At 43.2% G+C, this 15,709-nt stretch overlaps 1 protein-coding gene across 1 annotated transcript in view; it reads left to right on the top strand.

Moving 5' to 3' along the window:
• ESYT1 (extended synaptotagmin 1) overlaps positions 1-15,709 on the top strand; it is a 1,383,482-nt gene that overhangs the window by 294,044 nt on the left and 1,073,729 nt on the right. The window contains exon 4 of the mRNA XM_069653762.1: positions 13,055-13,131. Within this exon, the coding sequence (XP_069509863.1) occupies positions 13,055-13,131 (77 nt within the window). The remainder of the gene's footprint in view (positions 1-13,054; positions 13,132-15,709) is intronic.

The following is a 15,709-nucleotide window of genomic DNA, read 5'->3' as shown; positions in this document are numbered from 1 at the left end:
AGCACATTGGTAAATGAAAAGACATTTTTCCCTCCTTTTTACCCATTTCTGTGCGAGATATTTTATTCATCTCTCCATGTTCAGAGGTTTTTTGGAGTGTGGCCACCGTTCGCCCATCCATCTGGGTAACATCAGAGACCACATTACAACCTTCCAACTGAACATGTGTAACAACATCATTCAGCAATTTGTCATTTTTTAATTCTGTGCATTTGTGATCATTTAGTGTAATACCAGCCCTTTCAGCCTCTTCAAAAATATGTGGCTCAAAGAATTTTTCAGGTGATTGACTTGTACCCTCCTTGTGAGTATTTCCTTTTTCTGTCTGTGTTTGGTCATTGTTTTGCTTGCCCAGGGAAGGAGCTATGGCATCCCCACTTACTCCCTGTTCACTGGTATTCCCCATGCATGAGTCATTTTTCTTAAATCTGTCCCTTTGTTCTTTTGGAATTCCTAATGTTTCTTTTTCATTTGTGCAAATCTTTACTGTTTTATTTAGCTCTAAGTTAAACCGTACCTCTTTTTTAGAAGTATTTACACTTTCTATCACAATTTCATTTACTGGTACTTTCATTTTTAATCCATTAGTCATCTCAGAGTCGTTATGCAAAATTATATCAGAGCAATCTGTCATTTTGGCACTGCGATTATCATGAGTACTTAGTCACTTTTCGGAAGCCCCCCGGTCATTGCTATGGCCATCAGCCCCCTCTTTGGAAGGTTGTTTTTGCGCTGTATAGAGCTTTCCTATTTGCTCAGCTAACATTTTCACTTGGGCCTCAAGGCACTGGAACCTTTCCATCTCTCTAGGATCCTCTTTCTGTGGCCTAGGTCGATATTGGTTGTTTTCCCCCTGATTGGATCTATTCTGATACCTCTCAGGTGATTGATACCGGTTGGGATGGTTTCTGAACTCTTGATTCATTTGTGGAGGGGAGCGGGTTGCACCCATCCTTTGATTATAGTCCCTTGGTGGGGAATCATCGTACTGGCGTGGACTGTAGTTCACGTTTTGCCTCATGTCCTGTCTCTCAGATTGTAGGTACTGGCCCCTATGTTGATTTCCATTATCAGTAAATCGATCCACATATCGGGGCCTATCCTGATTACCATATATCATGGTGCTGGGATCAAATCTGCTCTGTGTCCCCAATGACTGGTAGGGACCATCATTTCTTTGATCTTGATTTTGTCTCTGGTTATTGTTCATACCTGCCATATCAGACCGGTATCTTACCCGGGGTCTATCTCCTAAATATCTAGGGCTGATGTAGCTCTCTCTATTACTAGGATCATGTGATTGGAACATTGGCACAGGAAATGGCGATCTTTGTTGATTACCCCTTTGTTCAGGTGTCACATTATTTTTACCTTGGCTTTGAGCAGACTCAAGGGACATTTTGGCTGACCTGATTTCCATTACTGTGGCTGAGGGTTCTTTAGATTTAGGCCTAGTATCTTTCATTTTATCACTTTCTCTACCCTGACAATAGAGTACCTCATATAGCTTGGTGCTTTGATGTACAATCCATTCAAGGGACTTGTCACGGTCAAATTCACGGACCAATTGGGATATGATGTCTTTCTGTAGCCCATAGAAGTATGCGGTTTTAAACTCATTGGAATTTGAGTCAAAAGATACATCAAAGCGAGAGAATGCTCTTTTTAAGTCTTGTAAAAATTGGCGAGGTGATGTATTAGGTCCAGCAGTAATAGTGTACGCGACTTTCTTTGCCTCCTGCAATGACTGAAAAGGAGAAAAATGACGCCTAATTTCTTTTTCAAACTCCAGCCATGTCATATTCTGCTGTTCATTTAATCCCCTTATGATGCTGGCCGTCGGGGCATCTAAAGTTAAATGAAAATATTGTCTGTACTGTTCCTTAGGTATCTGGAGTGCTTTAAAAATGTCATGCACCGCTTCTAAGTGATCCTCAATGCAGCATTCACCTCCCTTTTTAAATGGTTTGATCAGGGCTTTAATGGATTTCATTATTTTTATGGGGCTACTTGTTGCAATGCATGGAATTGCACTATTTTGTGATTCAATCCTGTTTTCAGGTGTATGAGATTGGTGGCTGCCCCCAATGGGAGTATCAAATCCCCCAAGGGCGCTGCAACCAAGTTCAGCCACCGGCCCAGTCACTGGGGCACTAGCTCTTTGGGCAGAGCTAGAATTCACCTCCACTCCATTGAATGTGGTACCCTGCCGCCTCTCTTGGGACCTGGGAATGCACATTTGCTGTTCTAAGTCCTTACACTTTTTAAGGAGTCTAGTTGCTTCATTCTGCAAATAATTATTTTCATCGCTCATTTTATTAATCGCCTCCTGCATGTCGCACATTTGCATTTGGCATTCATTGAACTCTTTATTTCTTTTGTCTCTTTCTTGAATCATTTTAATCATTTCTTGTTCTGCACTCTGGAGATCACCTTCTTTTTCACAATGTTCTTTTTGTAAAATCTGCATTTCTGAAATAACCTCATCTTTATCCTGCCTAATGTGATCCACTAATGCTTTTAAGTGTGTCAATTCTTGCTCACTATCTTCAAATTGTTTCTTGCTTTTGGATAACTGAGTATCAAAGTCTCTGCATTTTAATTGCATGTCTTTTTGGCATACATCCAATTCTGCTCTCAACATTTCCTGATTTTTACTTGTCCCATCTAATTCAGTCTTTAACCTGTTAATTAGCTGAGTATCATTCTCTTGCATTCGCAGGGACTTGTTTAAAATAAACCATATTTTGCCGCATAGCCGTATTAAACAGTCTTTCTCTGCACTTTTATCGGCTGCATTCAATAATCTTGTAAGGCAGACCTGAATTATGCTGCCTTCTGCAAAAATATTGTCTAGTTTTTCTTTCTGCACCTCACCTTGAATGCGGTTACTCCATTCTAACGTGGTATTCGAAGACCAATTCCCATGTGCAAATAACTTTGCCTCTAAATATTGCACTAGATCTGAGAATGTGGTTTCCCTTTGTGACATTCTGAAATTCGTTTTTAGTGGCACACTGCTATTATAAAATGGGTTCCCTTTAATGTGCAAATGGCAGTGTGAGACACGCTTGCCACGCCCAGTAGGTACTCTGTGATCACTTTCCCGGCCTGCAACGCACCATAAATATGTAGGGTATTTTGTGGAGATTTGGGGCCTGACGGTATTTTATTACCGCCGAAAAATAACTGAGCAATAATCACTCTTTGTATTCAGATTTGGCCATGTGCAACAATAATACAATGGACATGCATTATTTCAGCACCCAGACCTGCATATTTGGTATACGTGGTTGGTGGTATTTTGGTGAGCATAATTCCCTTGTTTTATTTGTGGCCCCAATGTCCAGAATCCCTTATCTTCGCTTAGATTTTTCGTGTGATCACTAGAGAGACCTCAGACCTGCATTCTAGGGATACCACATTTTCCAGTGATAGTGTTGGTGCGCCACCATGGGCAAACTCACTGACTTATTTACGACAGAGAGCTATATGTGGTAGTCTTGTGGTAATTTCCACTACCTTATATACGGTAGGGAGCTATGTTCAGAGAGTCTCTCTTCCCGTTGGCTCATGTACCTCCAACAAGTTATACTACAGTCACTCACAATTATTCATACTGATTCTGACATGCACACATCTGTCTTAAAATGACCATTGCACTGTTTAAAAATCTCCCCACATCAACAGCACTGTAATGATAAACAGTAAGTACACCATCCGTCTGTTTTCAAATATTTTTCTGTATTATAAAAGTTGTATTTAACACGATCTCATTCTTTACAGCAATAAAATGGCACAATCAAAGCATTTTCTATGACCCACTGCAAATAGAGTGGCGGAGAACAGAACTCAAATTGCAACATTAGCACTTGATTAAGACACGCACGGGACTTTCATTTTTTCTACACTGACTGCATATTTTCGTGCACACACACAGCTCCCCCAGTTATGTAATTACCTTATCTGTTCAGAGGCTTCTCTTTGTGAATGTGGCTCTCTTGGATTAACTCCAGCAAAAAGGAACGCTTGCCTTCTCAAGCCGGGGTCATTGCCTGGAATTCTCAGCTTTTTCAGATAGGACTGCCTCAGCCAGTGGAAAGGTTTTTCTTTCAGCTCTCCCCAATGTCGACTGCAGCAGGACACAGGAATCTGCATTCAGTCAGGACCCCACAGCCAGGTCTTCTCCCCAGTAGTGCAGAAAGATGTCTGCCTGTCTTTTTCCCTGATACTGCCCACTAAAACTTTCCTCTCAGCCCTCTTTATGACGTGTCCCAATGAAATCCATCATCTCTCATCCTCCTACTCTTCAACAATAGCTTCGCTTATACATTTGCAATTGTTGCAAATCTGACTTCCTCCTTCCTGCAGTTACTGTGCACAAAAACACGGAGAATCAGGCAGAGAAGAGAAGAGAAAAAATCTGCACACTCATTTAAATGGTTTTCAGAGTATGCCTAATTCTGCAGTAGAGAACACATTTTATTAGTGGGTTATATTAAAATAAGGTTTTATTAGTCAGGTTAATGGTTAATAGGTTAGCTGTTAATTTTCAAATGTGTCTCTAGCAATATAGGCATTTCAGGTGAAAAATAGTGTGCATTTTTAAATGAACGCGTGTGCTTTTAACTGTAAAAATAGATTTGCATCTTATATGTTAAAATCGTTTTTTACTGAATAGTCTGTCTTTCCTTGTTAATCTGCTAACCCATATAGCAATGCACCGCACCCTTGTGGTGGTGGTGCTGCAAAAAAATTGTGCTACTTGTGCAGTATTGCTGTACTGTGTACTGTAACACGCCAAATATCCTTACATAACCCAGATCCACCACCAAGACTGCAATGGTCCCTTTATGACCCGATATTACATGATATGGCTCTCCGAGACGCCCTGGCCACAGCCATTCAGAACTATTTTAAAGAAAACCCAGCCAACCCCACCTCAATTGCCACAAGTTGGGAAGCAATAAAGGCGGTCATCAAGGGAGAGCTGATAGCCCCTGCGGCAGCCCACAAAAAACACTGAGCCACGCTAAGAGAGCAACTGGAGAAAGACTTAGCTACAGCAGAGAGGAACCATAAAAAGGGTTGGTAGCGAGAGCTGCTCGGACCATGCGAATCACCCGCAACAAACTAGAAGCACACTATGCGGAACAGACTGCCCAATCCCCCATACAAACTAAACAGAGCTACTATGCACATGGAAACAAAGACAACAAGTTCCTGGTTAAAACGTTAGCAAAAACCTGCCACCAGAATCGGATAACCAGCCTTAAAGGCCAAAGGGTGATCAGTGCCATCTTAAGCACTTTTGGGGCCCTGGGCACAGACATCTTTGGGGGCCCCCTCCACCAAACAAAATAAATGAAGTGATTCAAAATAAGCATGTTTACTCCCTTTAAGTCCCCTTACCTTCTTCATTCTTGCTCTAATCATAATGATAAACAAGTAGCATTTGATGGCCAACATTAGCAGTCTACGAAGAGGTTACTTCTGTTCTAGTATAGATGCAGGTGACTTTTTTATTAATAACATCCAGGAAGGTATGCAGCCTGTAGTATTAATGCAGGACCGTATGTAAAAAGTACATGTAACCCAGAATAGAGAACTCACATTATTTGCCTTACAGAATGCATTGATAGAGGAGACCAATTGAAAGGAAGGAGAAAGCTACACATACCATAACATGGATAGTGGATGCAGATTAGAAGCTACCGGGATGGTGTCTGTATCCAGACATACTGAGATTAGAAATGGGACATTGTTTTCAAATAGTGTTGTCATTAAAGATCAAAGGAATGTATGCCTGTAGTGTCCAACGTATCAATGCTCACTATTATAGTGTAAGCAAAACTGTAGACAGTGGAACCATGAGTGAGGCTTTTTTGAAGATCATATCGTGAAAAGGTAATTGCTCTGCAGGGCTCACAATTTTGAAAGGTTTAGGGACTGGCAATAGAGAGGTTAGGCAATATAAGATTAAATTAGATGCCCAGGATCACACATTGGTTAAGGGGTGAAGCTATGAAGTGCACAAACTCTGCAATTCTACATTTAAACACTTTCTTTTCCAGTTCTTACCATGAACTAAAATAATCTCATTTTATAAAACTGGCTTGGAAAGTACACAAATCACATTACCAAACATGACCATTTTTAAAAACTAAATATTACAGAAGGGTGTTACGGTACTAGCATACCAAATGATGTGATTTACCAGATTTAATCTGGGGTTGTCTTTTGTATTTTAAAGCGTTGAATACTTCCAAAACACTGATTTGTGTGAAATTGTAATTTATAAATGTGCAAAAAAATCATTGACTTTTACAAAAAAAAAAGCAAACCGTTTTTTTGTGTCAAATGAGAAGACCTTAAAATATGCTGGCCCGATCCCTGCAACATCTGGTGCGCTCTCTTCTGTCTACCACCCCTCCACTCAAATGGCCTACATAAGAAAAAAGATCAACTAATGGCCAGTGGACGAAGCTGGCAGGAGCGGTTGGGAGCACTGTTCCTCTACTTTTTTAAAAAAAATAAGATTGACTGTTCCTATACTTTCCTTTTAAAAAGAAACCATTCCGGAGTGGAAGTGTAGGAAGAAGTTGAAGCTTGCACTGCAGTGCACTGAACGTTCTCTTAAACAGCAGGCGCATTTGTTTGGGAGATTATATTGCGTGAGGATCACCCAATATTCTGAAGAAACTAAACTTCAACTAGCAACCACACACCTGATGAACACCATGACGGCTACCCCACGACACCCAAAGTCACAAGAGCAATACATCACAGAAGCTGCCCACCCACACATCCCAAAGGCAGACAGACATGCCTTGGAGCTTCCCATCACCAATGAAGAAGTGCACCTTGTGATAAAAGCCCTAAAACCCAGAGCCCCAGGCCTGGACGGATTGTCACCCAAATTCTACAAACTCTTTAGATCCTTCCTCACAGGCCCATTGAATTGACAGAGCTCCTAAACTCCTTCCGAGAAACAGGCTCAGTGACCCCGTCGATGCAAGAATCCACCACCATTATGTTGCTAAAGCTGAGAAAAGATCCAAGAGAATGCACCTCATATAGACCCATTTCGCTCCTCAATATAGACGTGAAAGTTTACACCAAGGTCCTGGCGAACAGACTGGCGAGGATTCTTCCCACGCTTATTAACTCAGACCAAACAGGATTAATTGCTGGGAGAAGCACCAGAGACAATATCTGCCGGGACCTGAACCTCGTAGATATAGCAACAGGGAAACAGCAAGAACCAGGGTCAGATTGGCCCCTCTGCCTTTCAGCCCATGGCCAGGCCGAAATCGTACCTTGGGAGTGGGGGGTGGTGTCTGGCCATTCCTGGGCCGGTTTGGGGTAAAAAAGTGAAGAAAAAAATATTTTTTTTTCCAATTTATTTTCCTTTTTTTTTCAAAAGCCTTTTATCTTTCTTAGGTCGATAAATGAATACTAACACAGGTTGGGTGATATTATATGCATATTTGTTCTATAAAAAAGCTTAAGCATAAGTGCTATACAATAACATATTATCATTTGGCCTTTGACGTCTACTTGGATTCACAGTAATTTGACAATATGGATCTAACCACACAGATATTAATTATACATTTGGTGATCCATTCTTGTGTGAAATTTATATCACATTAGTGAAATCATAACCATATTTTTCGTAGTGTACTTAGGAACAATGCTATTTGATGCCACTACCTGTTTTGTCAAGGGGTGAAAGGTCGTGTTTCATCGCTTCCCGGGATGTCACTTTGGGGTGGGGTCAAATGACATCACTTCAGGTCAAGGGACGTGAGGCGAGGGGTGGGTCACTTTTTTGAGGCGAGGGGTGGGTCACTTTTTTTTGGGTGACGGGGCCCATTTCTTGTCCCAGTCCAGCCCTGGCAAGAACTGGCCCTACTCACCTTGGACGCAACCAAGGCCTAACACTAGAAGCATTTCAATTCAGCCCTAACTTCCGCTCCATGGTATTAGCCAACTACAAGTCCCCCAACACAATCTTAAATGTAAACCAACATAGATCAGCTCACATCCCACTCTCGTGCGGGACGAGGCAAGGATGTTCATTTTCTCCACTAATCTTCACCCTAATTATGGAACCCTTTGCCCAATGAGTCTGCAATAACAACTCCATTGAAGGAATAACCCTAAAAGGGGAAATATAGAAGGCGTTCCTATATGCCGACGACGTGATGCTATTGCTCACTAATAGCTGAAACTCGCTACCAGCAGCAATAGCAGGGTTGGAAGCCTTCAAACTAGTGGCAGGCTTCTCTATCAACTACACTAAATCAGAGGCACTGGGAGTGAACTTAACATGGGAGACTCTACATCTTCTCCATCCCATCTGCCCACTGAAGTGGAGCACAACGACGACAAAATATCTGGGAGTACACATCACAGCTGACCCCAAAAAGCTGTACGCGGCAAACTTCCCCCACCTGTTCAGCAGCCTAAAAGCTGACTTTAGGAGGTGGGAAGAGCAGGAGATCTCACTTTTGAGGAGAGTGACAGCATGCAAAATTAACTTACTGCCTAGATTCCTGTATCTTTGCTCGTCACCCCCGGTGGAAGTTCCCCTAAAACCCATCCTCCAACTACAAAAACAAGTCTCCCGATTTATATGGAAAGGGGGCAAGGCGAGGATCCCGCAGAAAGTGATGACAGCGGCAGCCAAATTGGGCGGTATGAGGGTACCCAACCTCCGGAACTACAACACAGCGGCCCAGTTAACAAACGCCTTGGTACGTGCTGACTCCACAGACCCCCCAAAATGGATACGATTTGAACAAGCTAGAAGCCCTATTCCGCTCAGCGACCTATTACACACCTCAGCGGTAGCACGCAGACAATGGCCAGCAATTCTCTCATCAACTAGGGCCACGCTAAGAATTTGGGACAGCGCATTACAAAGGGAAAATATCCCCAAGGGTTGGGTCCTCTCTCCCCAATTCTCTGCAACATTGACTTTGCCCCAGGGTTACAGGCAGCGAATTTCCAAAAGTGGACCCAAAGGGGCCTACAAACCCTCTCTCGGATGCCTCCTAACCTTCATGGAATGTAAAGCTTGCTTCAACCTGTCAGAAACTGGCAGATACACCTATACACAATTACGTCACTGGATCTCCCAACCATTAACCAAACAGAGAGCCACTAGGGGGCTCCTTCCCATGGAACTCTCATTGCAAGAAGACCCCCAAAGAGGTCACATTACAAAAATTTACAAACTGCTACAAGAGGACATGCTAGTCATTAGACCTGCATACATGGCCACGTGGGAAGCGGATCTAGGGCACAACATCGATGACCAGACATGGGTCAACATCTGGTCCAGAAACAACGCCACCTCCAGATGTATCACCAATAAAGAGGGGGCGCTCAAGCTGCTTTATCAATGGTAGTACCCGCCGGAACGCCAACACCATTTCAAGAGCTCACTGGACCCGAACTGCTGGAGACAATGCGGCACACGATGAACGTATTTCCACATGTGGTGGGAGTGCCAAGTAGTACATTCCTTTTGGGAACAAGTACTTCAAACAATAGAAGCTGTCACGCATCGCAAGCTCACACCAACCCCAGAGGTGGTTCTCCTAGGCACCCCACTACCGGACTGCTACCCAAGATCTGGATCAACCGCAAAGCTGATTACCCATCTCTTACTAGCAGCCAAGATCACACTCGCCCGCAAATGGAAATCTCGAGAAGGCCGTCTTCTTCCCATTTGGTGGACCAAGGTCTGAGACATCCTGGTAGCTGAGAAAGTCACGGCGGCCAAAGAAGGAACTCTCCACCGCTTTACAGATTGCTGGGACCCAATCCTAGAATATGACAAGCCCTTCCCAGGGTTGACCTTCCAGCCACAGCGGCCCTGAGAACTTTCAGAGGGTCCTGTGAGTAGGAAAGGAAGCCAGAGAATGGGAACGTGAAGCTATAATGTCTTTAAGGGCAGGGGGAGAGGGGAATTATTAAATTATCGAGTAAAAATAAACGCTATCATCTCCACAAAAAGTCATGCATGTAAACTGTTGTAACCGAATTTAAATAAAGTTGTTAACAAAAAAAGTGTTGGGCAGCATGCCATTCTAACAATCCTGAATCCTGTCTGTCTGCTCAGTCTCTCAAATATAATTTCTGGTCTGTTCATAAAGGTTTAAGTAAGGTCGAAAACCGGGGTAAACCATCTGTTAGGCTATACCTCCCGTTGAGACCGTCTGGGGACCTTGCTAAACTTCCTGCATCTCAAAACTATTACTTGCAAATGGGTGGGTGCTCTTAATCCGGATGACGGCCACTGCCTCTGTGGGTAGTTGGACACAGTGTCGTGCTTTATGCTGTTTGCCCTCTTTACAGTGACATACGTAAAAGATACTTATTAAATGTGCTTAGGTGTGGCGGATTACGACAATGGAGACAGATTCCTCTGTTTTTACTGTCCCTTCCAAATATTGGTATTGCGTTTGCCCTTCATTGTTTTGTGAAAGCTGCATGGCACAGAAGAATTACTCCGTCATGGGGCTGCCCAGATTTTAAATGATTGTTATTTATATAATACTGCTTCTTCTCTGCTCATTTAACTGTTTCAGATTTTTAATGCAGATTATCGATATGATATAAGTATGTTTTTAATTTTCACTGGTGATATGTATTTGCATTGTTTTCCATTTTCGTGTTATTTGATGGATCTTGGAATTTGAATAAATGTGGTGGCTGGTTTTCTGACCCCACCGAAGAGTTATTACGGTTTATTCCAGCTTTTGGCTCTGTAGAACAGTTGCAACAAATATTGTCTCTCAGCTGTCCTTAGGGTCAAAACAATATCCTCATCACTTCCATACCGTTTCAAACGTATATCCCTTCTACTGGGATGGATCCTCCTGACCTTTACAATTCGCTGTTCACTATCAAACCAAAGGAGGGACCAAGAAGTTCATTCTTTTTCCCTCCTGGCATGTTCACAGTTTCAGCCTCGGGTAGGCTCCAGGCCTGTTCAGCTATATTTGCATAATTCTTCTCTCACCCCTTCCTGGGGTAGCTGGTTTCTCTGCTGCTGGGCGGGCTATGGGCCTGCTCAGCCCTTCTGCTATTATCACTTTTCCCTCCCCCTCCTTGGGTATTTATATTCTTAAGCTTCTCTAACCCACTCCTGGGGTACTCCGAGCATTAGCCCAGTGTGGGCTGTGACCTACTCAGCCGTGTATCGTCAGTTGCTTCTCTCATCCCCTCTTGGGATATTTGGATCGTTAGCGCTTCTTAGGCTTCAGACTTGCTTAGCCCTATATTGTTGATTGTTTCTCTCACCCCTCCTTGGGTAGTGCAACGAATCGAAGGAAATTGTCCCTTCTCCACAAGGGGTAGCCTCCCCCTTTGAGGCTTGGGAGATGAGCCTTCTTTGCAAGGCCCTCCGTACGGGTCTTGGCAAGTAGGAACTCACTGGGAGAGACTCCCCCTTAAGGGACAAGGACTACCATTCCTGTGAGAAACTAAGGAGACGGGACCTCCAATTATGGTGGTGACGTGACCACAAAGAGTTCACTGTGCCCATACAGCAATGCCGAAAGGGAGGGGGTAGCTGACAGTGGGAGTGGGTGGCACATTGTGGGGATATGGGCATGGCACAAGGGGGACAATGGGAGAGGGGCACAGTCACTGTACTATGGAGGGTGGGTTGGATATACATCTCCAGAGTAAGGTTTGTTTTTTGTATTTGTTCTGTTTAAATACTCAATAAAGATGGTTTATAATTTTAAAAAAAGAAGGCGAATGACCGAAGAGATTCTGAGCGAACATAGATCCCGGAGACATTCCCCTGCAGATTCCAAGGTAACAGGGAGAACCGTGAGGCCACCGGGCAATCGTTATGAAATAGGAGAAACCTGTCTCTGTGGAAATTGATGAGACAGTGAAATTAAAGTCGAGGAAATTGAACTGTAACCAGAAAGAGAATTCTATTAAGTGAATCGAAGGGAATCGAAGTCAAGTGAATCCCATAAGAGAAAAGATACTCAAACCAAACCACCCCAAGAGAGGGGGAACATTACATACCAAGCAAGTATATCATAGGTAGGAAAGTATATGTTACAGAAGTACAAAAGGCATTTCTCTGTGGAGCAACCCACGGAGAGTTGAAAGGGATTCCTGGAACACTAAGGAGGAGGGAAAACCAAAATAACTTGTGAAAGAGTTCCAAGAACTTGTACAGAAGCTGATTAGAGGCTATTTAAAATTAAACTACTAATAAGTCTGAAGCAAAGGAGAAATATTGCGAGAAAAGACAATTGGGAGAAAGAAGCCATTCTCCTGACCTTAGTTTGTTAGCATAGTGGTAGGGTCAGTTAGGATTCGTTTTTGGAAAGAAGATTTTTTTTATGTTATGCACTTTCTGGCAACGGACGAGCACCTTACTTTTTCATGTAGGGCGGGTACACCCACATAGCAAAAGGGAAAGTTAGGCTTTTTTTTATCCTTTAATAAACAAATGAGTGGAAAGGTCAATACTGTGTTCATCTCACCACCTCCGAGTGCATAGCAGAGTTTGCAGGTGCTACCAGTTCTACAGGACCAGCAGCACTGCAGGAGGGTCTGTGGTGGGAATGTTACTGTCACCAGCCGTGCAATGAGTGCTAAGTGAGGGCGACCAGGCTATCCTCCCCTTAACACCATTGGATCCATCGTACTCTGGCTTAGGGAGGCACGCAACCCCTTAGTCTCGTCCTACAGGTCCCAAGAATCAGGCAGGGTACTTTGTCACAACACCTACATCCAATATGCTCAGTCACGGGGCTGTAGCAGGCTACCATCATCTGCATTACCCTTCCATTGGTAGTCGTAGCCTCTGGTGGGCACGTTGGTTGCAAGTGTGATGTCATTGCCCTCGTCCTGAGCATGCTAGAGAGTCATGTAGTGGCCTGGTTGATGTTATGTTAGGGGCATGAGAGAGGGTGGTCCTAATGTAATTTCATCCAGAAGGGCTTTTCATAGATTTGTGTAAAATGGGCGTCTTCTAATAACTGTTTTTTTTCTTTCTTTCCCTTAGCCCCTGAAGATACTTGGTGTGCAAATTCAGCCCACAGACAAAGACAAGGAGCAGATCATCCTGGACCTCCATCTCAGGTAAGTAGCTGGCTCCATTGAGGCCATACAGTGGGAGACCATCCCAGCGAGGCACAGACAGGGTCTTCATTTTAAAAAAGCAGGAAGTTGTCTTTTCCATTTGTGCATTAACATTGGAATGCCATGGCTGCTTTGTGTAAATAATCCAAAGAATCAGACAATTCACATTATTTCAGAAGGGCGTGTTTTACTCTTGAAGACCTTTGTAACTAAAAAGAAATCCATCTCTGCGGCCTCAGGCTTCACAATTCCATTCAGCGAGCAATCCCACCCCTACCCCACTACATGTGCTCATGCACCTACTACTCCCACCGTATCCTTCAACCCTCCACTACCCATCCAGCCTTTACAGCCAGCCCTCTACCTCCTACCACACAATCTTTGCTCATAAACTCTCTCCCTCCTGCCCCCATCTTGCTGCCCTTCGCTTCCTCCAGTGGAGCATTGCTATACCATCTTTCACAGCCACCATTATTGCATCCTCCACCACATCCAATGCATCTGCACCATCTTTGGGGAATGTTGTGCCTTAATAACTGTGGCATGTTTTACATTTTAACGTTAGATCGCTTTGGTAGTAAGAATAAGCTCCGTTTCTACGAGCCTGGGGTGGACCCGTAACGGATCCCTGCCCTGAGCAGAATAAGTGTGCATCCTCTGGGGCAGAGGGCACATGATGCCGGGCGGCTTCAGGCGCTTTTGGCTTTTGACGAGAACATACCTCGCCATGCCTAGGTGGTAGCTGTGCCTAAGAGTGTTCAAGGGCTCTGGTCTTTTACATTGAGCCCAACTGGTCTGCCATGCCAGCACCTTCCCTTTCTCCCCATTGATAGACCCAGGGGGGGGGGGGGGTCAAGACTCAGACTGCCTCCTTATGTGAGAGCAGGTACTTTGCAAAAGGGATCAAAACAAGTACATCATTAAACGGTAAGCAGTTCATTAGACATTTTGCAATCGGATTATATGATAAACAACTGATATTAAATTGTACGCATTTTACAATTTGTTTTTGATCTATGTGAGCTAATATGACCAATTCAGAGTTTGTTTTCAATTAAATATTCCTAATGAAAAAGTGTTGTGTCCTGATTCGCCAAATGAGAGTGGAAATGATCTTGAAGTTGTTCACCTTGCGGTTTCAAAGTATTCACAGGGATTGCAGAACGTCTTCATCTTGTGCCCGTATTTTCCTCACCAAAAACGCTGATCCTTCTTTGTGTGCCTTCTTTCGTCCCACTCACTGATTAGTGTAGATGGAAACATGATCCTGGCAGCTTCTCTTTATTCAGGGGAGCATCCACGTTGAAAGGTTGAGGGGTGGGCCACACGCCTGGGTGTACATAAGGCTTGTGACGGGACCGAAGGGGGGCTCATTTATTGGCAGCACTGCAGAGTGTTTCACATTTACACCGCCTGAAAGTGCTTTTGCTATGACAGGAGGCTTGCAGCAAAAGTGCATTGCTCTGAATTATACCACAGGCCAAACCAATGTCCATCACTAAAGTGATGTTTTGGAAAGGCACCATGGGCCATATAATGTTGTATGTTGAAAGTAAGAATGCATACTTTTATTCAGCATTCTTAATGTTATTTATAAGACACACGTGTACATCTTTATACTGATAATAAACTACACTGTATGTAGCATTGCATTTTTCCTTGGTCACTTACTGGAACCAAATATTTTACATGATGTGTGATACAGCTCATTGAAATGATGAATACAATACTGCAATGGAAAATGTACAATAGCATAATCGTTATATACTACTAGGTATAACCTTGGCTCATCCATCGTAAGTGAATGTCAGAACTTCACAAAGGGCTGCAGTATTACTAAGACTATTCACTCTATCTTAGTGCATCTATAAATTAATCAGCAAGAGCTCAGACCTATTGCAATAGAAAACAAAGTGCAGCACCACTTTGTAAGTTTAGTTATACTGGTTCTGGCCGTATAGACCTGGTAAAGGAATGCTTCCAGCTTATCCAATACATGTTGGGAAGCTGTTCTTGTGTTACTAGTGAATTAAGTGCCAAAAGGCGTCTGCAGTCGCTCTAGTGAATGCTTTCTAGTATTTATTTCATTTTATTGGGCATTTGTTAGGCGCTATTCAACAGAATTGTTTTTCAAAGTGCCACAAGGCTAAATGGGAACGGAACAGGGGAAATAAGTATGACGTTTTACCAGTCAGAGTCCGACAAGGTGAGAAATGCAGAAGCCTGCAAGGAGCCTAGTAACAGGAATATCCCTGCAGTTCAAATAATGTCTTTTAAAGTAAACATAAAGTACAATTCAGGGGGGAGTTTTGAATAGCAAATACGAAAGCATCAGTGTCCTGTGCAAATATATAGAGTTTTAGTTCCTCTTACCGTGGCATTGATGGTATGAAGATTTATATTCGTGTCTGCCTAGTGTACCAGATAAGATTTTGAGGTGGGGGTATTGTACTCTCGATTTTTAGAATTGAGTACATACAATTTCAAGAGAGTAAAAATGAGTTTTCTCCTTCACAAGAGATCAAAACGTATCTGAAATGTTCCGGTGTTTGGTAGTTAATCCTGCAGTCCCTTCATA

This window comes from Ambystoma mexicanum, chromosome 3q (genome assembly GCF_040938575.1).
Source record: "Ambystoma mexicanum isolate Mex_15411 chromosome 3q, UKY_AmexF1_1, whole genome shotgun sequence".
NCBI classification, from domain to species: Eukaryota; Metazoa; Chordata; class Amphibia; order Caudata; family Ambystomatidae; genus Ambystoma; species Ambystoma mexicanum.
The sequence above is the reverse complement of the archived record's forward strand: the minus strand, read 5'-3'. Positions and strand labels throughout refer to the sequence as shown.